This window comes from Sus scrofa, chromosome 15 (genome assembly GCF_000003025.6).
Source record: "Sus scrofa isolate TJ Tabasco breed Duroc chromosome 15, Sscrofa11.1, whole genome shotgun sequence".
In the NCBI taxonomy this organism is placed as follows: Eukaryota; Metazoa; Chordata; class Mammalia; order Artiodactyla; family Suidae; genus Sus; species Sus scrofa.
The window spans coordinates 11,015,976-11,043,069 of NC_010457.5; the positions used below are offsets into that span (position 1 = coordinate 11,015,976).

The following is a 27,094-nucleotide window of genomic DNA, read 5'->3' on the forward strand; positions in this document are numbered from 1 at the left end:
GGGTTATCATGATGTGTCAATGTAGTTTCCTTAATTGTAAAAGTGTGGAATTTTGATGATGGGAGAGACTGTGTGTGTGTGGAGACAGGTGATAGATGGGAAATATCTGAATCTTCCACTCAATTTTACTGCAAACCTAAAACTGCATTGTCTATTTTTAAAAAAAAAAGGATTTGATATGTTTTATAACATACGTTTATTCTAGAAGAAATACTGAATGTATATGTAAAGAAACATCACATTTTATAGAACAAATACTAAAACATTAAAAAAAAAACATAATTTTTTATAATTAGATATAGTAGAGTTCTGTTCATTCAGCATCTTTTTAGTGTTCTTGATTCCAGAAAACTTGTCTGTTCAGATTAGTAGAGGCTATCTACAACAAAGCACTCCTTCTGCAACTGTTTCTACTGTGTATATCTTTTAGATGAGCATTAGTTTATTCTATGTATTTTGTAATGACTGTCCTGAGACCCTAGTAGTGGTGGCAGCTTTAATTATAGAAATATTCTAAAAAGGAAAATGAATCTCAGGGATAAGAGTAAAGGCAGCATAGTTTAAACATTTTCCTCCAAGTACAAAATCACTTTCATTGACAAATTTGGAAAATCAGAATTTGAATTTATTAAGGGAAATGCTGTCTCCTCAAAATAGGATTTAAATATCACTCAAAGAAGTCCCCCTGTGGCACAGCAGGTTAAGGATCTGGCATTGCCGGAGCTGAGGTACAGGTCTCAACATTGGCATAGGATTGATCCCTGGCCTGGGAACTTCCACATGTCATGAGTGTGACCAAAAAACAAAATTAAAAATAAACTGAAATATCACTCAAATGTATGTGGCAGGTATTTCAGGGGAAACTGAAACCATGAGATCATGGCTCAATTTCTTGGCATGCATTGTACTTGAAGATTCTCTGAGAGAAAAATAGCTCTTAAAATATTATTTTTACATTTACTTAAATTCAGGCATTAAGGAATGGAATACAAATTTTGCACATAATTTAAAACTAAAATTAGATTTCAAAATGCACTAAAAATCATGGTGGAAAAATTGGGAACCATGGTCATCATCAAAAGGACTTTTGAACACTTTTTTCCTCAATGTTGAAAACCAGTTTTCATTCATGTTGGTATAGTCTACTTCTATATCTAGACATTTCATGGAGATTTCGCAGGCATGTAGTATATACCTAAAAAGTTATAATTATCTAGGCAAATACTAGTTTTTTGTTTTTGTTTTTATGTTTGGGTCACAGATGGGCATCTGAAATGGTTTCAGTTTACTAGAAAATACATCCCATCTGTAAGAGAGATTTCAGGATACCCAAGAACTGCTAATTTAAAGTCATTTATATATTAAAGGTCTTTGCACATTAACAGTCAGACTTTAGGAGTGATTGAGAAATCCATTCTGGAAATTCCTCTTGTGTTTGTGTCATTTTTCCTTTTGTGTGAAATAGTAGAATCCTATAAAGTGCAGACTTCACAGGCAGACCTGTGTCACAATACCTATAAATTACAAGGTTGTGATTGATAAATGATATGACCTTGCAAGCTTTAGCCTTTTTGGAATTAAGTTTTCCAACTGGTAAAATGCAGATAAGACTATGATGAGAAATAAAGAACAGATGCTGTCTACACTTTAATAAACTTCCCCATAATAGAAAGTTGTCTACTTAGAGAAAACCTTTGTAAAGCATTTTGCATATATAAACCGTGGTTTGTGAATACAGAATAATAATATCAAAATAACTCATTATGCATCAAAGAAAATATGAAACTTGAAATCAGAGTGGACTGGTTGGCTTTTTAATACATCTGCTTATAGTTGGATTCCTTCCATTTGTCTTTAGGGTAGTTTTCATGCTTTGTTTCATTGTATTCATGTAACTGATCTATGTAGTCTGCTAGATTTCCAGGCAGGTTACTGTTAAAGACAATATCCCACTGGTAACATTGATTCTTATCCTATTGTGAGTTAGTATCAGATGATTCATAGGGGCCAAGATAGACTGATAAGAACTACAAAATAGCATTGCGTTTGGATTGATAATATACTGAACATAAATACACCTAAGACTTTTTTTTTTTTCGATCTTTGCAATAGTAATATGTTGATGACTCTTGGTATCACATCAGGTGTTCAAAATTTGAATGAACCATGATAATAATTATGTGGTTAAACAGAAGGATTAAATGGCATGGAACAATCAACTTGCTCTATGTCATAGAAACTACATCCTATGAATATTGTCCTGCCTTTGCAATTACACATAATCATTGATACTGAAAAATGTGGTAATTTGCTGATTTAAATGCTTAACACACTTCCAGAGTTACTTCTTTTATGAAGTTCTCCTCCATACCAATGTGTTATTAACATGATGCCAGCTGTCTCAGATCACTTTCAAGTTATTTCTATTTCCATTTAATCAGAGAGTCACAAGATTTTCTGAGGTGAGATACTTTAGAGATTATCTAATCCAACTTGATTATTTTTCATATATGATAAAGAAGTTGTTTTAAAACAGCCATCACGCTGACAGACTTCACAGAAACAGATGTACCTAAGGAAGTCTGTGCCAACTCTAGCTGTTTTGAGTTTTCCCCATACATGAATGAGAGCTCTCCTCTCACATGTCCCTAGCATTCAGCAACCCCACCACCCCACCCCCAGCTGATGTCAAGCAGAACAGAGACATCAGAGCAGAAAAAACTGCCCCTGCTGAGCTGGGCCCAAATTGCAAGTTCTTGAGCAACAGTGTTGCTTTCAGCATGAAATTTTGGGATGGCTTGTTACCCAGCCTTAGAAACTGGCACAGAAGCCCAGATTGTGGACAAGACTTATCTAAGAATGCACATCTGTGAGTAACAGAATTGGTGGTAGATAATGATGTTTTGGTTGTGTGTTTAATGTTTTTTCTACTTCACCATTTGTTTCCTTAGGGGGGAAAAAATTGTTAGGATGTGTTGTCAAATTTTGCTTAATTTTTCATAAGCCTATTTGAAAGCAAATAGCAGGTTTTTGATTTTTTTTCCTTCTTGCTACCATAGATTCTTCTTTGTTGTTAATGAACATAGCTTTACCTTGAAAGTAAAGGCCAAAACACTTCCCTTTTATTCTATTGCATAAAATGGTTTCATTTTGCCTGCTGCTGGTAAAAATCTGACTAAAAGGCTCTAACAAATAATCAGCAATGCACAACCTGTCCTTATATGCATGTGGTGAGAAATTAAGTGCTTAAATTTAGGAAAAAAAAACATGACTCTCCTGTGTACATTTGTGAATTCAGAATAATCAAAATAAAAGACAGAAATAATCATAAGTTAACCTTGTGAAGCTTAACTTGCTTTATTTCCAGGTTATTATCAGTGCTCTGAGCACTGGAATTTTTCAACTATGATTCAAGCTAAATTGGTTTTAATGATTTCACTCTAGGTGACTAGCAAAATAAAATAATTGGGAAAAAAGCCTACATATTCACCTGCTTAGCAAAACTACAATTTGATTCAGTATTAGATAGAATAAGTGATTTATTTCTCAATGAATTTTTTGCATGTTTTGCTTAGATTTAAAAATTTCTTGTTTTAGTATTTTTTTTCTTTTCAGAAAGATAATCATCTTAATTTATTACTATTTTTGCCAGCTCTGTAAATACAAAGGGGAAAAATTGAGCTTCTAAGTGGGGGAATTGAATAACTACTTAAGGAGTTCCCATTGTGGCTCAGTGGTAACCAACCCAACTAGTATCCATGAGGATGTGGGTTCGATCCCTAGCCTTGCTCATTGGGTTAAGGATCCAACATTGCTGCAAGCTGTGGCATATGCCGCAGATGTGGCTCGGATCCATTGTGTACCTGGCTGTGTTGAAGGTCTACAACTGCAGCTCTGATTTGACCCCTAGCCTGGGAATTTCCACATGCTAAGGGTGAGGCCCTAAAAAGCCAAAAAAAAATTTAAAAATTAAAAAGAAAAGAAAAACTGCTTAAGATTGTTTCTTATTCTGAAAGTGCTTTCACTGTGTTAGAACAGAAACATACCACAATCTCTAGAAGTCCTTTTAAAGTGTTTATTAACTATATTATGAACCAAGGCTTAACAACTTTTCAGGGATATCATACAATCCTATGAGATAGCCTTTATTCTCACTTTAAGGATTTGTAACTCAGGCTTCAGAGAGGTTATGTAACCTGTTCAACATCACACATCTGCTACCTTGCGGTGCTGGAATATATATCCAGTTCTCTTCTGCCTCTAAAGTTCAGTTTTCTTTCCACGTTATCATATTCCCTCTGCTAAACCATAATAAGTTTATTTAATTCCTTCATTCTTTAACTCTGAAGAGACAAGTTTATAAGATGATCTAAAGTCATTGTAAAAATGTGGGGCACAGACAGATTTTTCATATTGACAATAGCAAAATGGCTCTTGTATTGTGTGGGAAGTGATGGGAATTAGAACAGTGGGACATCAGGATTTAGAAAAAAACATTTCACTAAATGGAACAAATCTGATAAAGGCAAAAATGAGAGAGGAAGAAAAGGGAGAGTGAACTCTCAAACTGGAAAGTATTAAAAATTTTTCACTCATTCCAAATTGTTCCAGGATAATAATAGTTTTAAGGAAATAAATGAGTACACTCACTATAAATTTGAAAGAAGGCTATTTTATTTTCGTGTCCACCCCTGCAGCCAAAACTATTTAAATGGATTCACACAATATGTATTCTTTTGTGTATTGTTTCTTTCACTTTTCAGGTGATATTTTTGAGATCCATCATATTGTTGCATATGTTAGTAGTGTTTTCCTTTTCATTATTACATAATATCCCATTGTGTGAACAAATCATAGCCTGTTTATCTGTTCTTCCAGTGATGAATGTCTGTGTTTATTTCTATTTGTGGCTCATACGGATAAAGCTTTGAACTCTTTTGTACACAGCTTTTTATGGACCTGGTTTTCATTATTTAACTTTATTATGTAATCACATTTCATACATTGGGTTAAAAGAATAGCAACAAAGACATATACTGTAAGATTTATAGGATGACATTTTTCATACACATCTTAAATAAAGATTTCATCATGGAATGTATTCACATTCAATTTGAGGTCCAAGGAAAGATGGCAGGTCCACTTAGTCACTCACTAGATTTCCTGAAGCACTAGAGTTTCCTTTTGTAGACTCTTATCCAATTATCTACTAGTCTGTCACAGTTTTTCTTTTAAGATCTAAGAGGTTTGAAGCTCACAATAATATAGCAGGAGGAGAGGCTACACATACACACACACAACATACATATATAGAGAGAATTGTTGTATCTATTTGATAATTGAAAACATTTCAAGTTAGCTACTTCAGAACAAGTCTTTGTCCTTGATCTACCCTTCTTAAGATGTTCTATCACATACTTTCTGAAACTATTTCATTTGTATTCTCACCAAATAGAAATTTCTTAAGGAGTCTTATTTTTATTTATCTCCCTAGGATGTATTGCAATTTTAAAATATCCGAGCTTACCTTATTATTATTTTTTATTAAATTACATCTGTATTCCTTTCCTTGATAATGCAAACTGATATTAGGATCTTCTTTTTCCCCATTTCATCATAGTTTGTTTTATAATATAATATTTAACCTCTCGTCAGCATGAGCATGGTTTAATTGAGGTGAAAAATCAGCCCTTTGCTGAGCTGCTTTAAGACTCTATTTTTAGTAAACTTCTTCCTAATTCAGCTGAAACCAAGTATATGACTATTTCTGATATGTCCCCTCCAAAGTCCAGCTGGTATGAATACTTTCTTTGCTTCAAGGTTTTGTGTGTTTTTTCTAAACATCTTCTCCATTTTAAAATGCAAATTTTGTGGTTAATACAGTATAGTTCAGGTAAAATTTTGCTGAATTGTTGGCATGTCTTAGTTTCCTGCATGGATAGAATACTGAGTGTCATCCAATTAAATTATATTAAATATTAGAGCTTTTTGATATATTTTATTGTAAAATCTTCTGTATTTGTTTAAATAATTAAAATGAGGACTTCTTTGTGAGCTAGTGGATCACTTTTTAAACTTTTACTTTGGAAACTTTTAAATACACATAAAATAAAAAATTAGAGAGCGTATAATAAGCTCCCCCTCTGCCCCATGCCCATCACCTGTATCAATTCATGATCAATTTGTTTCAGCTAATTCAGAGAATTTCAAGACTTCATATAACTTCATTATTGAGTTACACTGAACAATATGTGACAACTACTATATATTTTTGTGTATAGCTGTCAAACACTGTAATTTTATTTTTTTTCGTTTACAATGATTTTTATTTTTTCCGTTATAGCTGGTTTACAGTGTTTTGTCAATTTTCTACTGTACAGCAAGGTGACCTAATTACACATACATGTATACATTCTTTTTTTCTCACATTATCATTCTCCATCATAAATGACTAGACATAGTTAAGATCAACAACTTAACCCACCACCTAAATGAATTAGAAAAAGAAGAACAAACAAAACTTAAAGTCAGCAGAAGGAAGAAAATCATAAAGATCACAGAGGAAATCAATAAAATATTCAAAAAAATAGAAAAAAAATCACTACAATAATTTCAAATATTCAAAATTTCAAAAAGTGCTGACATTTGAGCTTAAATTTTGTGAAATCACATTTAGCTCATTTCACTGAGTTGATATATAATGAAATTTATTGTAAAATGATAACTACTGTAATTACATCCTGCCACCTGAGTTTACTATTTTATAACAGGAGTGAATACATAGTTTCATGAATAGGACACAATACATATTTGTTCTTTGATTGAATAATCAGCTAAAATATTACTATCTATCTTAGGAAATTATATCCTATCTTTTAGGCTAATTATGTTTTACCTTACCCTTCTTTGTTCTAGATAATACTGTTATTTTAACTTTTTTTTTTTTACCATTCACTTGATCCTATTTGTATTACTATTAATTGAATATTATAGGTATTCAATTACCATATAATTGGAAAGCTGGAGAGACACTGTGAATCCAAGATAAAAAAGAAAAAAAAAAAAAACAGTTTCATACTACTGGAAAGGATGCTGCAAAAGTGAACTGTGCAATACTTTGAGCTAAGTACAACTATAGATATAAACATAAGTTATTATGAAAGCAACAAGGAGGAAAATTACCTTGGCTGGAATAATCAAGACGCCTTCCTGGAGGAGGAATACATGAGTCTAATGTCTGAATAATAGTTTCCTAGGTAAAGAAGTACATAAGAAATGACATGAAAAAAGACTTAAAGATGAGAAATGATATAATGGATGTGTATACAGAGAGTGAACGTTGTGCTACTAGAGTCAAGCTTGAGGTAGGCAGGTGTGCTAGACAAAACCAAAGTACTCTAGGCTGAATCTTTTCCAAGAGGGAAGCATGCCCTATAACTGATAATGTAGCCAAATATAGGGGAAAACATATTAAAACTCTATATTTTCTCATATGGTTTAGAGTATTATTTTGTGCATGTTTCATACATGTACATGTTTAATGGATTTATATATGTATAATTTATACATAATTATATATAATTTAATATATACATATAAAGAGAAAGAGAGAAAGAGAATACTAAAATTATTTTACTCATTAGAACAATTTGCTAAATGAAATGAAAAGACGACCCACAGAATAGGAGAAAATATTTGCAGAAGAAGCAAATGACAAGGGATTAATTCCAAAATTTATAAACATCTCCTGCAGATCAATACCAAAAAAAAAAAAAACCCATCAAAAAATGGGCAGATCTAAACAGACAATTCAACCCCATTAAAAAATGGACAGAAGATCTAAACAGAAAATTCTCCAAAGAAGACATATAAATGGCCAAAAAACACATGAAAAGATGTTCAACATCACTAATTATTAGAGAAATGCAAATCAAAACTACTATGAGCTACTACCTTACACTGACAGGAATGGCCATCGTCAAAAAGTCTAAAAACAAATGCTGGAGAGGGTGTGGAAAAAAGGGAGTCCTATATGCTATTGGTGGGAATGTAAATTGGTGCAACCCCTGTGGGAAACAGTATGGAGATTCCTCAGAAAACTAAAAATAGAATTACCATTTGATCTAGCAATCCCACCCCCAGGCATCTATCCAGAAAAAACTATGACTCAAAAAGATACATGTATTCCACTGTCACTGCAGCACTACTTATAATAGCCAAGACATGGAAACAACCTAAATGTCCATCAAAAGAAGAGTGGATAAAGAAGATGTGGTACATATGTACAATGGAATATTACTCAGCCATTAAAAGGAAAGAAATAATGGCATTTGCAGCAACATGGATGGACCTAGAAATTATCATGCTAAGTGAAGTTAGACAGCAAGACACCAGTGTCATATGCTGTCACTTACATGTGGAATCTAAAAAATGGACACAACGAACTTCTTTGAATCTGGCTCACAGATTTTGAAAAACATGTAGTTTCCAAAGGAGACAGATTAGGGGGTGGGGGATGGGCTGGGGGTTTGGAATAGAATTGCTATAAAATTGAGTTGTGATGATCACTGTATAACTATAAATGTAATAAAATTCATTGAGTAAAGAAAAATAAAAAGGAAAAATTTGGAAACCACTGTCCTTGATCATGTGGTCATAGATGGCCTTGTATGACTTACTATGGAATCTGAACTTTACATTAGGTCATAAGACACCTAGGACCATGATCAACTGTAAGTGAGAAAATCTGATTTGCATTTTAGCTAAGATACCCTGATAGTTGTGAGAACTGTTTTAAGAAGGATAAAACTGTAGGAAGGAAAACCATTTAAGAGGCTGTTGCAATCATTCAAAAGAGAGAAGGTAAGGACATGAATGAAACTGTAGGGGTATATGCAGATCAAAAAAAAATGTGCACTCAGGACTTGGTGATTGATTGGATGTTATGGTAAGGTAAATAGGTACAAAGGAATCAAGGGTAACTCTCAATCTTTAGGTGATGAGGATGTGTTCCTGGCATCAACTGAGAGGTAGCACAGGTAAAGGAACAGATTTAGGGCAACTCTGATAGGTTTATCTTCTGGCATGTTGAATTTGAACTTTTTCAATGCAAGAATGCATGCAGTCTTGCTAGATTATTCATTCATTGAGTTTTTGTATCTATATAGTTCAAAGTAATTCACTGGCTTCTAAGGAGCTAACTAGAAAGATAATATGGGGGCTTTCTTTTGATGTACTCTCAATATAGGCTGAGAAACAGCTGTAACTTACTAGAAAGGGATAGGTAATGTATATGGCTACTAAGTACTTAAAGGAAGATGACTGATTCTCCAGGAAAATTGAAGGAACATTCTTGGTCATTTCAATATCCCCTAAAATACATGTAGACTTCAATAAAAAGTATTGATACCCATTTTTTAAAGCAGGAATTTGTTCACAAGTCATTGTGCTTTTTTCAGAAAGCTCAGAGCAAATTTATATACTGTGTTTTATTATCATGTTAACTATGATTCAAAACAGTAAAGTCAAACTAGAAAATCAATATAACATAAGATTCTTATATATCTCTCTGTCACCTATGAATTGTATGATATACATACACATTTAGGACAGCTATTTAAGATAGAAATTTTATTGATTTTTTAACAGTGTTAATAATAACTTTTTCCTATTCTGAGAAAAGTTATTTTTGGCCTTACCTTTAAGTGCAATAAACATTGATAAATTCAGGTAATCGTTAGAGCAAATTTTCTGTAAAATTTTTAATAGTAAACTTAACTTTGCCTTTCTGAATATATGAGATGTCACTATGCATCCAAATCAATGTTAACTTTTAATATAAATAATTCATAGATGGTGATTTTAGAAATATATAGCAGTGCTTGAGGGTTTATTTTCAGTAAATATTCTATCATTTTTGTTATTTCCTTGGATGATAATAATTTATATCTGATGTTTCTCCTTTTGCGGAGGAAATATCAAAATATTTTCTCTGGTTTTACATTCATAAAGATGAGAGTACATTAAACTAAAACCACATTAAAACTTCAAAAGCAGACACCATTGCCAAACTTTTTAGTTAGTATACTTTTCATTTCATTATCATATACTTTGTATTTTTAATTTTAATAGTTAATACCTTATTATATTTATTGTGTACTGGGCGTTAAGTGCTTTAACAAAGCATTTATTTATGAACCTTACAGCAACTCTATTATTCCCAATTTACACATTGGGAAATAAACAGAAAGATTAAGTAACTTGCCTGCACCATAGATTCTCTTAGTAGAACTGAGATCTATAACTCAGAAAGTCAGAACACAGTATGTGAGCTGTTAGTTATTGTGCTACATTCCTCTCTCCAGTTAACTTCTTAAGTAAGGATTCTCCCCCAACCTCCCAGCAGGGTTGATGAGAAAAAGAAAATCCAAACATATTTGCTGGGAAATCCTCTTGTTTTTAAGGTTTTTACTCCATCTTTGTCTGATTTACTAATTTGAGGTATAACATGGAAACCAAGCATTTGAGAAACAAGATTTCTGCCTTTTCCCTATTCAAAAATAAAAGTGAAACAGAATGGCAGTGTTTTCTGAAACGGATTGATGGTTTCCTGAAGAAATGTCTGAGTAGGTGTCCCCTGAAGATACATCTATTCAATGTGCTGTCTCAGTTTTATAGCTCAGTTTTTGGAAGTCTAAAACAGAATAAATTAAAGCAGTTTCTCCTTGGAGATGCTCTCAGTCTCTTCTAATCTGAAGATGATTAGAATATGACAGTGCATTTTGGTTCTCACATGCTACCTGAAAGTAAAAGTTAGGCACTCAAAGGCTGTGAAAACTAACTTAATGCATATGAAAACCAGCACAGTGCAATTGCTTTGAAGAGAAAAGAAAGTCAGTGCTTAAGAAAATGCGATTCTTTTTGTTACCCTGAGAGGAAACATTTCCGAACCTGAAAATGGAATTGCTCTTATAATAAGTATGTTTAATGCAAATTCTATTCAGGACACAAAAGCTAGGCTGACATATACTTCTTATTTGATAAGAGAGTAATTTAACAGAGAATGTACATTATCTAAGGTTTCATAACATTGTACCTTAAGGGGATTAAGATATCTAAAACCTTTGAAGTCTGCAGATTTTATTTTATTTACTCACAAGATGGAGTTCTTACTGATTTGTTGTGTGGGAAAATTGCCCTTAGCGTTTGTATTGATTTGCCTTTCTCAAAATAAAAGAAACAAATGTAATTCATTAACACTTTATTATTGAATTTCTTTTAATGTGGAGTATTGAGAACTGAGGTCATTGTTAACCTGCAAAATGTTTGAAGAAATGATTTCAAAGTTGGAAAAGAATATAAAGTATAATTTGATTCTTATCTGTTCCCAGGCATCTGATAATTCAGAACTGGCTGTCATCACAGATTTTGCTCAGACTATTCCTGAAATGATCTTGTTGTCCCTCCCACCTTTTACAAAGATGATTACATTTATGAAATTGGTTATTTCTCTTAACTAGGTTTCTAAGAACTATATTGTGGATTTCTCCTAATCCAAATGCTCCCCAGTTTTCAAGGATCTGCCAAAGCCTCACTTCTTCCACAAAATCTTTCCTGATGACCTTGACTGACCTTGCTTTCCTCTCAGTTTGTACAACATCATAGTCTTCTCCAGAGGTTTCAGCTGGTGCACCATGGCACAGAGTTCTAAAAAAGAGGGAAAGTAGCAGTTGAATTAGTAGTACTAAACCTTTCACTTATTAAAACAAGAGAAACAAAGATTATATTTTTTAATAAAGTATTTACATATAAAGAATATATATTATTAATGTTTTGCATATTATTGAATACATCATAAAATATGTACCCAAATAGAAACATTAAAAGGATTAGGGACAAAAAAGTGTAAACCACAATTTTAACGTTTTATTGCATTGTCTTGGATTTTCTTGGTTTTCCTAGTTGTTCCCTACAATGTGGATATTCAACTTAGTTGTCACTTATTTATAACAAATAATATGTTTAAAATATATGTAAATTTTATCATATTCTAAAAATTTTTTTTCTGTAGCTTCCAAAAGTGCAAGAATTGCAATAAGATGAATAACTAAGATGGAAGAAATGAGTGCTAACAGAAAAATTAGGGGGAAAAATAACATGAAACTAGGAATAAAAAGAACATAAAATTCTGTATTTTTCTCACAGGTTGGCAGCAAATTTAATTTTTTCATAGTTCTTTTTTTTTTTTTTTTTTTTTTGTCTTCTGCAATTTCTTGGGCCACTCTCGCGGCATATGGAGGTTCCCAGGCTAGGGGTCGAATCGGAGCTGTAGCCGCCAGCCTATGCCAGAGCCACAGCAACGCAGGATCTGAGCCACGTCTGCAACCTACACCACAGCTCACGACAACGCCGGGTCCATAACCCACTGAGCAAGGCCAGGGATCGAACCCACAACCTCATGGTTCCTAGTCGGATTCATTAACCACTGAGCCACGAAGCGAAGTCCTAATTTTTGTAGTTCTAATAACCAATGCAGGGAGAGAAATATAGTCAATTTCAGGGCTCTCAGTATCTATATAATTTTTTAAAAATCAAGCAAAGAATACATACCTGTGGCATAGGACATAGACATAGTTTAATAAACCAGCTTGTTGGGAATGGAGAAGGGTCAAGGCAAAGTAATCTCCCTATGAGCCACCTTGTGATTTGGCCTGATTCAGGCATAGACTGAAGAACAATGATTTCTAAAAGATCTGGTGCCAGTGGCATATCAGAATCGACTAAATAATTTTAAATTTTTTTTAAGTTAAAGCCTTCCCTGAACTAGAGAAAAAAATCCCCAAAGCTAATATTCTCAAGGCTGTGTCAAACTCTTTCTCATTTCCCTCCTTGAAAATTCCTTTAGCCATGTGCCATTAATAGCGATGATATTATAATGGGGGTTAGGGCAGGGTGTGGTGTATTGGGAGTAGCATTTTATAATAGAGATCTCTTTCTCAAGATCTTGGACCCTGTGAAAATCAAATATTTTTCTTCTTTTCTCCATCTTTGACAGGTTAACTAGTAATTCTGAACCTGCACTCTAGCCCAGACTAAGCAATTTAAAATCTTTGAGATGTGCCTGCATCTTCAGTTTTTGTTTTGTTTTGTTTTTTGGTTTGTTTGTTTTAAACTTCCCCAAGCAATTCTAATGGGCAGCCATTTAAGAACTGCTGAGTTTAAGTGACGTAAAGGCAGGCCTGTTGCTGAGAATGGGGCAATGGTTAGAGATGGTTTCTTTTTGAAGAGTAACTAATCAGAAAGGTGTGGGAATGATCAAATGAATTGGGAGGGGAGGGAAGGAGCTGAGGATAAGGTGTAAACTAGGGCACAATACTAAGCTGCCACTGAAAGAAAAGGCCTATAGGGCATGGCCATGGTGATAGTACATCTTCATGTCTTATGCATGCATGAATTTTATTGCATTGTTTGTATTTCAAATTTCTGCATGCAAGTGTGGGTAGGAGTAGAAGTACATTAAGAAAAAAACAAAAACAAAAAACAAAACTAGGTCCTGTATCTGGGCTGAAATGGCACAACAGAAACAAAATACTACTTTGAGACACACAATGATTAGAAAATGCAAGAATGATATGATAATGTCTCTTCTTTGCAACAATTAGAGAAGGTGGATTTTGAAAGAGTGAAAGATAGGGTTTGAACTGTCTTGTCATAGTTTTACAAGGAAAATCAGTTTGGAAACTATCGTCTTAGCCAAACTAGAGAAATCAATGGATTGCACAGCCTTAAGACAGCCTTTGTAAATGTAGAAACGATTTATTTCTGGGGCCTGTTAAGGTCACTGCTGATACATAGCAAAAACAAACAAACAAACAAAAAAACAAAAAAAACATGGAGAATGCTTGTGTTTCTGACTTTAAAATGGGAAAGATGTCTACAACCAGCTCATATGAAAGTGGTAGCAAATAATTAAATTCCAAGTAGGAGTTGGTGCTTAGAGTGGTGGGTGGGGAAACGGATATTGTTTCTTTTTTATTTCTACAGAGTTAAAGTACAGGTTCTGTATGAGCATTGGTAGTATGAGTTTGAATTGGCTCCATCCAGCCAAATCTTACTTGTATACAACAACAAAAGCTAAATGTACAAAACATCCTGACACCTTTCTCTATGCGGTAATAAAGAGTCTATCTGTAGATAATAGTTCAATTGCCATAGATAAAACATTCTCTAGAACTCAGTCCTGAGTTTGTCAAGAAACCAGAACACAGTTTATGTAGAATTTTCTTAAAGATAACTATTGAAATTGAGCATAATTGTCTTTATTTAAGTATGGGGTAGAGTGTAATGGGTCCAACAGTACGGAAAAAAAAAATATTGGGTAGATAACTTGAGATGGTCAAATTCATATATTTCAGTACTTAAAATTTTAAACTATCTTTAAGTAATTCTTTTTTATAAATTAGTTACATATTTTAATTAATTCATTAATTTTTATTGAAGTGTAGTTGGTTTGCAATATTATATTAGATTCATAGTGACAATATTTCAATAAACCAAACTCCATTTAAAGTTATTATAAAAAAATGACTATAATCCCCTGTGCTATATAATAATCCTGTTACTTATCTATTTTAGACACAATAGTTTGTATCTCTAAATCCCATGGCCTATTCCGCCCTTCCTCCCTTCTCTCTCCCCACTGGTAACCACTGGTTTGATATCTATTTCTGTGAGTATATTTCTATTTTGTTATATATATTCATTTGATTTATTTTTTAGATTCCACAGATAAATGATACCATAGAGTATTTGTCTTTCTCTCTCTGACTTACTCCACTGAGTGTGCTACTCTAGTCATTTGTCCTTTATCTGACAAGATAAACACTATAAATCAGGTTGATAATCATGGTGACTAGTCACTGGAAATAAGAGCATATTTAAAATTTCCTGCATGTTCATCTGTACTAGGAAGTCTTCATGGTTGAATCAGCCAGATATGAAGGGGGTGGTAGCATTCAACAGTGGTTGTAGAAAGGCTATTGTGTAGATTCTTCTTTTGGAGAAAATTGTTTGAAATGTTAATTATTGTATTAAAATAAGTCCTACCTACTAAAGCTACCCTATTTCTCAGCAATTCTACCTCTTTTTATGAACCCAAGAGAAATACACTTTTTCTGCTACAAGGACAAGAATGTTCATATCATTGTTCATAAAAGTCAGAAATTGAACACAATCTGACTATCCAAAATAGGTATTTTCACACCATGGAAAAGTGTTATACACAACAGAAAAGATGAGTGTAATAATTATAATACTGAATGAAAGAAGTCAAGCCAAAAGGTATATACTATATGATATCATTTATAGCAAATTCGGAAAGCAAATCTATGGTGATAAAAGTCAGAATAGTGAATTCCCACTAGGGAAGAGGAAGGCTTCTAATTTGCAAAGGATACAAATGGGGGCTCTGGGATGCTAATAGTGGTTCTGTATTTTGAACTGGGTGGTAGTTACATGGCTATGTTCCTTACGAAAAAAATCATCAAGATGTACACTGATGATTTATACACTTAAATATGCATAAATTATACATGATAAAGGTATAATAAAAAGCGAAACAATTTGCCTCAGAGAGATCTAGTTCAACACATTTGTAATGCTGGTTTGAATGAAGATATAGAAAACCTATTTATCAAATTCATGAATATCACAAAAAAAGCTTCATTAAATATCATTATTTTTTAAAAAAAAATATCAACAGGCAGAATCCCTAATGAAATTTACCAAGCTGGCATTTAATGGGATAAATGCAAAGTTCTGCCACTGGAAAAAAAAAAAAAATGTGGCTAAATAGCCACTTGTAGCATGATCTGGGAAAAATCAGTGTGTTATCCTTTTAGCCCCAGACAACAGAGCTAGTCAAAATGAGCAAAAATTACAGGGAAAAATGAAGATATTTGTAACAGCTAAAATTGGGCTATACTTTGAGATACAGTGCTCCCTTTAAGTGCAAGTGAAAAATTAAATCTTAGAACAGTTTGAAAGAGAACCTAAAAGTTATCTAAACTCTGCTTTCTCTTAGTTGTATCTGTATCTCTCTCTTTCTCCTAGATATGCTTATGTATTCATATTCATATAAGAGAAAGTGAGGCCAGGAAAGACAAAGTTACCTTGTGAAAGTGTCCTGGTAAATAGTCGAACAATAAGAACCAGCACTAGACTCTTTTCATTCTAGTCTACTAAATTCCTAGTGTGCTGGTGATTAAAAGAGAGAAGCATAGTAACCTTATATATTGTATTTCATGTGATTGCTTTTTCATATTTGTATAGTGTCTTATAGAATAGCTTGAAATGCCTTTGAATTTTCTAGGATCCAACAACCCAAGATAACATGAAATCTAGTGTGTTCACATTGGGTGATCAACAAGTGTTTGTTAATTAATCATAAGAAAATAGACCACTAAGTAAAACTGCTATTACCTTAAGTTACAAATTTAATTTTCTAGTTTTATATAAAACACTACTTATTATCCTGTGTCTTAGGATAGTTTATTTTGAATTCAACCCTGGGAGTAAACTTCATGATTCCAAGGACTGGCTGTCATATTTACCTATGCCAATATGGATGCTTAGCACACACCGAGAATTCTATAAGAATCTGTTAAATGGAGATAATTAAAGTAAAAAAAAAAAGTCGTATTTTGAAATAAATATCAGAACAGTTATAATAGTCTTTCCTTTCTATCTATATATATATTTCCATTTTGTGTCTTTAAAGTTTGTTGTAAAATTTTTATCTTCTCTCAGCCTGCTTTTGTTACTAATTAAAACATTCTTGATATTACATTAATTTTACAGATATTCCCAGATATTCAAAGACATGTTCTTATGTCTTAGTGAATTTATTTCATTTAGAGTATGTAAGTGTGAACATACGTGTGAAAATAGTGGTAAGGAAAGAGGATTTGGATATAGATGAGTGATTTAATTCTTCTATCCTCTTGGGCCTCCTTAAAGCATCACTACATGATTGATTTGCCTACTAATCTCCCAATATACCTAGTAAAAGTATACAAGAAAACATCTCAGTTCCTCAGTGCTGGGATCTAGGGGACTTGACCATTTAGAGATAGCTTCAGCATTACAAATTAGTCTACTACTCACACGGTGGATATTCATGAAGTGTCTAATGCACATGTGACTGTATTGGTAAAGGTTGGGTCAATTGCAGTCCCTACCTATGATATATCTCACATCCAATTTCGAAGAAGAAATGCAAAGATGCAATTTTAGTTCAATATGATAATAAAGGTATAGTAGTATATGTGAGAAAGAATGTTTCCTGATTAAACTGGAGAAAATTTTGCAGGGTTGGCAAAGCTATTAGAGTATTAGAACAGTAAGGGTGACAGATATATTTATTTATTTTCCCTTTCCCTAATACTTGTGAAGATTGTTGTCAGTGTCTTCTTTGAACTCTTATAAAAACATGTCTTTATTATATGCTGCTCGTATTGCACTATCATGAACTGTCATTTTTATGTGCATATTTTCTGTTCTTTAGCTTATAAAGTTTCTCACAGTAAGAGTTGTGCCTTCCTGTATCCTCTCTCAACCAGTCTTTGTATAGCCCATGACATTCACTCATTTATTCACCAGATGTTTACTTTGAGCTTTTTATGTAATAGGCACTATTCTAGGTTCCAGGGAGATAAAGCAGCAAACAAAATGAAGTCCCAGCCCTCCAAGATATTATGTTTCTGTGAGACAAGATAAATAGTACACAAACCAACCAGTCAATATATAATGTGTTTGACAGTAATCAATGCTATGGAGAAAAATAAGTTTGCAAGAGAAATGGAGCATGGCAAGGAAATCATTTCTATAAGAGTGGTCAGGGAAAGTTTCCATATCAAAAGGAATATTTGAGCTAAGATGGAGCTGTGCAGGCAGCTGGGAGAAGAAGATTCCAAACAGAAGAAAAAGTAACATAAAGAACTTTAGACTGAACAGTATTTGGTTTGTTTTAGGAAGAGAAAAGTCTCATTACTAGAGATGGGTAAATGAGGAGGAGAGTGGATGGATGCCATCTGAAGGGGCTTGAAGGATGTGGGTAGGTCATGAAGATCCTGAGAAGGAAATTGACTTTTACCTTGGATAAGAGGGCAAATGATGAGAAAGTTTGAGTGGAAAGGAAAGAAATAGTAATTTACCTTTTAGTAGGGTGACCCTGGACCCTCAGTAGAGAAAAGGCTTATGAGGAAAGGGGAGTCCTAAGGCAAAAGTGGAAGCTGAGCCCAAGTTAGAGGCAATTGCAACTCTCAGGCAAGAGTTAATGATGGCTTGGATTACATGGTAAGTAGAGAGCATAAGAGGTGGTGGGATGAGGGACATGATTTGAAAGAAGAATAAAAAGACGCAAAATATTTGGTAATAGATTGAAAATGAGAGTATTTGGTGATGGATTAGATTTAAAGTGTAAGGAAAAGAGATCAAGGGAAATATAAGGTTTTTAGCTCAAGAAACAAAGGATGGAAGTGCCCTCCATCATACCACCCTGGCATGGAGTTGGTGTCATATGGAAGACTGAAAGAGAAGCATGTTTCAGGTGGAAATCCATCATTTATCTTTCACATATCAAGATTGCCATTTCTACAAAAAGTGGAAATACAAATTAGGTAGTTACGCAGATGGGTCTGTTTGCATAAGAAAATCAGATTCTATATGCTGTGTAATATTATTAAAAATAATGCTTATTTTTGATTGATTCACTCTTTCAATCATGAAAACATATCAGCTGATACTTTGATAAAGTCACAGAAATCGAACAAGTCCTTGCTTTTTAGATTTATACTTGAAAATGGTATCTCTGCTCTGATTTAAGCAATTGTGAATCTTACTTAACCATTGTTAGGATTAGACACTATTTGGAATTTTTCCCCAGATAGGTAAAAGAATTTAGACTATAGTTTATTTGAAAGCGTATCCCCAAATTTACTGATAAATGGCTTTATTATACTAACTGCCTTTTTTTTTTTAATTTCCTTAGTCTGTCACTGTGCCAGATGGAAATTATATTGGTATTAAAGGATTTGTTCTTCAAATGGCCATGTAGGTCACAACACAAAAACTTACTTAGTTGGTGGCAAATTTATTATTTAATGATTTGTCCCCAGTGTCTTTCTGGTGGCTGTATTTAACATCATTGATCTATAATTGCTACCCTTTATGCATATGCATGCACATATATTTCATTTATAGTCTCTAGACACATTTTTCACTCAAATATTCAAAAGGCACTGTTATTTAAAGACTCTGTGATAGTAAAGTCATTCTTCAAGTATTCCTAAACCCATCTGTACAATGAGAGCTTGAAAAAGAATGCACAGGGTCTGTAGCTGACATTTGGGAAACAAGTACCTCAAAAGGAATAATTGGATGATAAGGTATTTTTGAGGCTTTATACATCTTAAATATCCTTATGCTTAAAACAACCTTTATATATTTTACATGCGTTTGTTTCTTTCCATTCTCTATTTTTTTTTTTTTTTTTTTGCCATTTCTTGGGCCGCTCCTGCGGCATTCCATTCTCTATTTTGAGACTTTCTTGATTATCTCTGGTAGTAGTCCCTTTATGCACAGAGAACTCAGACCCAAGAATAATGTTAAGAGAAAAACTGCGGCCCAGAATAATATGGTTTGATATCAAGATTGCAAATTCATAGGGGATAAGTATTTATTGACAAAATGAATAGGGAAATGAAGAAAAAAATTAAAAGGATAAGCTAGATTATATATGTATATATTTCAAAAATGATTTTAGAAAACCATTTAACTAGGTTTGCTCATGTTGTTTTAATATCTTTCTGACCATTTTTACTAGCAGATTTTCCTGAGGAACACATAGTCCAGCAAACCCAGAAATACTGATACAGTGTGCTCCTAATACATATGTTGATACCTTTTATAGTGTGTTATTGTTTTGTTTTTTTTCCTTTCTTTTATCCATAGAAAATGATACCATCTACTGGACAGACATGGGCTTCAATAAAATTAGCCGAGTTAAAAGAGATCAGACTTGGAAAGAAGACATCATTACCAATGGCTTGGGAAGAGTGGAAGGGATAGCTGTTGACTGGATTGCTGGTATAATCCATGGCTTTCTCTGCTTTTGTTTCACACCTATATTGTTAGGGACTCAATCTGCTTCATAAAAATTCTGTTTCTGACTCACATAATTTTTATAATTTTTTTGATACTTCTAGCCACAGGGGTAAATAGTCTCTTTTGCTTTTGGCTTCACTCTTTCTAATACTTTTGAGCCTTTGGATAGTGTTTTTATGTAGAAGTAGATTATGTGGTGTTACCTTTGCCCAAATCTCCTGAAAGCTCCATGAGGCTGGTAAACAAAAGTGTTAGAAGTTCTATTTTGCCTGAAGTCAGTAGAAAATGAAAATAGAGCTCTTCTTCCGGTGAGAGAAGTTTCATTTTCTTTTTAACATATAAATATATCATTATATGGTTTAAACCACAGATGTGTGAGATTAGGAAGTATTTGCATTTTAGCTTATTTGTAGATTTCTGCTTAGGAAAAGAAAGTAAATTATTTCTTAATAGTTACATGAATGCTCAGAAAGTTAACTTTAGCTATTACTTATAAATAAGTTTTTTCTTGCAACTATATATAAACATTTCTGTATTTCTCCTAGGTAACATATATTGGACAGATCATGGTTTCAACTTAATTGAGGTTGCCAGACTCAATGGCTCCTTCCGTTATGTAATTATTTCCCAAGGCCTGGATCAACCAAGATCTATAGCTGTGCACCCAGAGAAAGGGTAAGTTTATCATTTACATATCTTTTGGGGGGTTTTAAGTGAGCTTTCCTATGTTTCATTAAAAGAAAAATCCAGACATTGATATTAATATTCATTTTTAGTCATAATGACTGCAACGGATCTCAAAAACATCTTACCTAAGTAGAAGAACAAAGTTTATTTTCACTTTGTCATGTATATTTTAGCACACATTTGATGGATTAACATTTATTGTACAGCTCTTTAATGTGTGTATAAATCCAAATGAGTACACCAGTGTTTTCCTAGATTCTCAGCTTAGTCTGCTCTAGAACTGTTTATATATTAGTACTCAATTTTTTTGCTGAATGAATGAAATAACCATTTGATAGCCAACTTAATTCTCCAATATGTCTAAAGCTTCAATTTATATTTATATATCTATAATTGCCATATCAACATGTTCACTGGTTTTTCTTTTCTTTTTTGGGATCCAGATAAGTATGTCAACCTGTCTTTTTTTTTTAAATGTTTTGAAGGCTAAGTTACAATGTTCTGTCAATTTCTGCTGTACAGCAAAGTGGCCCAGTTATACATACACATACATTCTTTTTCTCACATTATCCTCCATCATGTTCCATCACAAGTGATTGGACATATTTCCCTGAGCTATACTGCAGGATCTCATTGCTTATCCATTCCAAATACAATAGTATGCATCTACCAACCCCAAACTCCCTGTCCACCCATGGCAACCATAATTCTGTTCTCCAAGTCCATAAGTTTGTTTCTTTTCTGTGGAAAGGTTCATTTGTGTGCCCTATATTAGATTCCAGATATAAGTGATATCATATGGTGTTTGTCTTTCTCTTTCTGATTTACTTCATTTAATATGAGAGTCTCTAGTTCCATCCATGTTGCTGCACATGGCATTATTTTGTTCTTTTTTATGGCCGAGTAGTATTCCATTGTGTATATATACCACATCTTCTTAATCCATTCATCTGTCAATGGACATTAAAGTTGCTTCCATGTCTTAGCTATTGTGAATAGTGCCAGAAAGAACATATGGGTGCATGTATCTTTTCAATGAGGGTTTTGTCTGGATATATGCCCAGGAGTAGGATTGCTGGTTCATATGGTAGTTCTATATTTACTTTTCTGAGGTACCTTATACTGCTGTCCATAGTGGTTATACCAATTTATATTCCCACCACGGATGTAGGGGGGTTCCTTTTTCTTCACACTCTCTCCAGCATTTGTTATTTGTAGACTTATTAATGATAGCCATGCTGACCTGTGCGAGGTGGTACCTCATTGTAGTCTTGATTTGCATTTATCTAATAATTGATGTTGAGCATTTTTTCATATGCCTGTTGGCCATCCGAATGTCTCCTTTGGAAAAATATCTATTCAGGTCTTCTGCCCATTTTTCAATTGGTTTGTCTGTTTTTTTTGCTGTTGAGTTGTGTGAGTTGTATGTATATTTTAGAGATTAAGCCCTTGTCAGTTGCATCATTTGCAGCTATTTTCTCCCATTCCTTATATTGTCTTTTTTATATATATATAGTTTCCTTTGCTGTGCAAATCATATAAGTTTTGATTAGGTCCCACTAGTTTATTTTTTATTTTATATATATTTCCTTGGGTGACTGACCTAAGAAAACATTTGTATGGTTGATGTCAGAGGAGTTTTTTCCTATGTTCTCTTCTAGGAGTTTTATGTGTCTTGTCTTAATGTTTAAATCTTTAAGTGGTTTTGACCTTATTTTCGTGTATGATGTGAAGATGTGTTCTAGTTTCACTGATTTACATGCAGCTGTCCAGTTTTCCCAGCACCACTTGCTACAGAGATTTTTTTCCCCATTTTATATTTTTGCCTCCTTTGTCAAAAATTAATTGACCATAGTTGTCTCAGTTTATTTCTGGGTTCTTTATTCTGTTCCGTTGGTCTGTATGTCTATTTTTGTACCAGTACCCAATTACTGTAGCTGTTTAATATTGTCTGAAGTCTGGGAAAGTCATGTCTCCTGCTTTTTTTTTTTTTTCTCCTTTCAGGATTGTTTTGGCAATTCTGGGTCTTTTATGGTTCCATATAAATTTTTGGATATTTTTTCTAGTTCTGTGAAAAATGTCCTGGGTAATTTGATAAGGATTGCAGTAAGTCTGTAAATAGCTTTGGTATACGGCCATTTTAACAATATTAATCCTTCCATTCCAAGGGCATGGGACATCTTTTCATTTCTTTTATCCTCTTTAATTTCCTTGATTAATGTTTTATAGTTCTTAGCATATAAATCCTTTGTATCCTTGGTCAAGTTTATTCCTAAGTATTTATTTTGGGTGTGATTTTCAAAGGTATTATATTTTTATATTCCTTTTCTAATATTTCATTGTTAGTATACAGAAATTCAACCAATATCTGAATGTTAATCTTGTATCCTGCTACTCTGGTTAATTCATTGATCAGTTTGAGTAACTTAGGTGTGGAGTCTTTAGGGTTTTCTATATATAGTATCTTGTCATCTGCATAGAGTGCCATTTCTCTTACAGCTTGTACACCTTTTATTTCTTTCGTTTGTTTGATTGCTATGACTAGGACTTCCAACACTATGTTGAATAGAAATAGTGAGAGTAGGCATTCTTGTCTTGTTCCAGATTTTATTGGGAAGGCTTTCAGCTTTTCTCCATTGAGTACTATATTGCCTGTGAGTTTGTCATAAATGGTTTTATTATATTAAGATATGTTCCCTCTATACCCACTTTGATAAGAGTTTTGATCCTAAATAGATGTTGGATTTTGTCAAATGCCTTTTCTGCATCTAATGAGATGATCACATGGTTTTTAACTTTTCTTTTGTTAATGTGGTGTATGATGTTGTTTGACTTTTGTGTGCTGAATTCTGTCTTCTTGACAATTCCATTTTTCCATTTAGACACCCAAACTGTACATATGTAAAACTGAAGTGAATTCAAGATTTCGGCAAATTCTGATTTTTTTTTCTTTAAAATAACTTTCACTATCCATCTTCATTGCCTTAACCCTATTTCAATCTGTTTTGTGTTACACAGACACCACTGTAATAACTTCCCAATTATCTCCTAACCTCACCGTAGTCCAGAATTCCTATTATGATTCTTAATTTTCAGCCTTAATCTTCTGTTGCCGCCTGTTTGATATCTTAATCTCTGCTGAACTTCTTAGATTTTTTAAAATATTTTCAAATATTTCCTATTCTCCTTTTAGCCTTTGAACAGCTTCTTCTCTCTACCTGCATTGTTCTTCCTACATTCACCCTGAAAAAATCTCTTTACCTGTATTATTCTTCTTACATTCACCTTGATAAATTTTATTTATTTTTCCTTTGGCTTTGAAATTGTATCATTCTGTTATATGACACCAAATTACCCAATACTGTCATTTTTATAATTCTGTGCCCTAATATTTACTTATTCATCTGCTTAGTAGCACTGTTTTTTCACTGGACTGGATAACGCCTCTATGCTTTACTGAAAAATCTATGAGAAGCACCATGTATGTTGGGTCTATTTTTCTATTCCCAGGTTTTGGGACAATGACTGATAAAGAATAAGTTTTCAACTGATAATCACTTTTCTCTTAAACAACAATGTAAAGGCAATCTTATTATAAAATTTTATATTACTCCATTATTTTGTTTCTTGCATTGCTATTATTATTTGACTTTAGAGGTGTTTTTTTTTCTAAGTAGATATTTTTATGTTAATAAAACTCCTGTGCCTTTTAGAGTGGAAAAAAGTGAAGCAATGGTGGTCATACAAGGGTGTATTAGATAAAAAAGTATAAGAAACACTGATTCAGGATTAAGTTAATCTATGTGAAATATCAAATCAACTCTAAAAATATACCTTCTTTCCTGTTAGTAATATGCTGTACATACTTTTTCCAATGTCATTACCTGCTTTACTTTCATGACAAATGCTAAAAAAATTAAGTCATAATATCAGTACAGTGAAGAAGGTAACAAATAAGGCACACATAAGAGAGAGAAATTATACCAACAAATTTGTGACACTTCAAGCTAAAACTAAGACTATAGTATACAAATTGAAATGGCTATATTGGTTGTGAATGCTCTTGAATAAAAATACCATAATTTAACTAGAATGTGCCAAATCTGTAGGAACTTCTCTTTCTACCTTTTCAACAACCACCTTTACTAGGTTATATTTTATTTTACACTTGATGTTACAGCCCCATTGTTAGAGAACACTTGATATATCCTCAGAGAGTATGTTTACACCTAAAGAAATAGAAGGAGGTTTAGGATAGAAACTTTTTCTTGCTAGACTATATTGTTTCATTTAGGAAAATAAAGGTCCTAGTGTTAATCCCTTTGCTTTCCCTTAGCCAGAAATGGGTTACATGCCCATAGGTTGATCAGTCAATAGCCAAAGGGAAGAGACTTTCCTGACATATTTAGACAAGTTATGCTTCATCCCTCAGGCCAGAGTAAGGTCCCAGACCAAATACTATACACTGGACATCTGAAAACACTCAGTTTCTATTACTAGGGAAGATCTTGAGATGGATTTTGAAGAGACACTGTGAGGAAGAAGAAAACTGAACTCTCTGGTTATTGCTTTGGTCATCATCCCAACTCATTCTCCGTGTTTTAAGTTCTTTTTCTCTTTGACATCTTAATGTTGGGGTTCCCCAGGGCTCAGTCTTTGGTGTTGTTTTCTTCTTTATTTACATGGTGGTCTTATTCCATGTAAAAGTGAAAGACTCTAAAATATGTGTACCCAGACCAGACCACCCTCCTGAACTCTATATTTTTTTCTTTTCTTTTTTTGACCACAGCATATGGAAGTTCCCAGGCCAGAGATCAAACCCTTGACACCACAGAGACAACAATGGATCATTAATCCATGTGCCACTATGGTAATTCCCTAAACTCTATATTTTTATGTTCAGCTACTTGTTCAACATTTTTATTCACAGATCTGTGGCAGATTTTATTTTCTGAGAGGATTATAACAATATTTGCCATCTCGTGTACTCTTTTTACAATGTGACATTAACTCTTTTCCAAAAAGAAAACTAGAGCACCTTTTCCATACACTGAAATTTGTGGAGGGGGTTGAGACTATTATGGAAATAAACACTATGTGATTTCTGAGGCTGTATCATACAAGAAGAGAAAACTTCTACCTGGTTCTGTTGGGATGCTCTTAGAAGCCAGCAACATTACTTTGAGAAAGCCAATAAGCCCTATGAAGAGGCCACATGTAGGTGTTTCAGCAAACAACCCTAGCTAAAGCCCCAGCTGAGAGCCAGACATGTTGCTGGACATGTTGAGTGATTGAACCTTCAAATGATTCTAGTCCCCAGCTGTTACGTCACTCCCAGCCTTGATGTCACCATGGTTGACATGAAGAAGAGATGAGTTATTCCTGCCAAGCTTTTACCAAATTGCAAATTCATAAGCAAACAAAGGACAGTTGTTTTAAACCTCTAAATCTGGAGTGGTTTGTTAAGCAGCAGTAGATAATTGGACCAGAGCCATCAGATATCTTATCTTTCTTTAACAGATCCAAAACCAAACAAACTCTGTCTACAGTTATGACATCTCCATTAGTTGATGCCAGTTCTATTATTTCACTTGCTTCACAACACTTGGTATCTTCTTTGATACCTCTTTCACATAGAGTACATTCAATACATCAGGGATTTTGTTACCTTTGGCTTCAATATAGCTTTATATACTGAAAATTAAAGTATGCTTTGCTTACTTCTCCCAATTTCCATTGCTACGACCCTAGTCTGAGTTATTATCACTCTTGCCAACATGTCTGGATTGCAGGTTACCACTTTCTACCCTTGTATTCCTGCAGTCTAGTCTTCATATTGTAGCCTAACAATCCTTTGCAATGTAAGTAACTGTCACTTCTTTGCTCAAAGTTCACCAGTGGGTCCCATTTCACTCTGTTCAAAAGCTCACAACAAACCTACAATGGTATGATTTCCTCCATTTAACAGATAAGGATACTAGGTCAGCAATTTCAGACATGTTACTTTTTGTATTAGTGTGATGTATGGGACAGTGAAGTTTTTCTGAACTTCAAAGATTAGGATACACTATGTGTGTATGTATGTGTGTGTTACACATTACATACATATTCACACACATTTATAGTCAAGAACTATGGAAATTAATAACCAAAAATATGAAGCACATAAAAAAATTTTAACAGTTTTAGCATAAGATTATAATAAAAACTTAAAGATTAGAACTATAAGGGAAAGAGAATAAAC

General features: G+C 33.5%; 1 protein-coding gene across 1 annotated transcript in view; it reads left to right on the top strand.

Annotated features, from left to right (window-relative positions):
- Positions 1 to 27,094, top strand: part of LRP1B (LDL receptor related protein 1B) — a 1,887,165-nt gene that overhangs the window by 1,403,171 nt on the left and 456,900 nt on the right. The window contains 2 exon segments of the mRNA XM_021076285.1: positions 20,011 to 20,145; positions 20,709 to 20,838. Coding sequence (XP_020931944.1) covers positions 20,011 to 20,145; positions 20,709 to 20,838 — 265 coding nt within the window.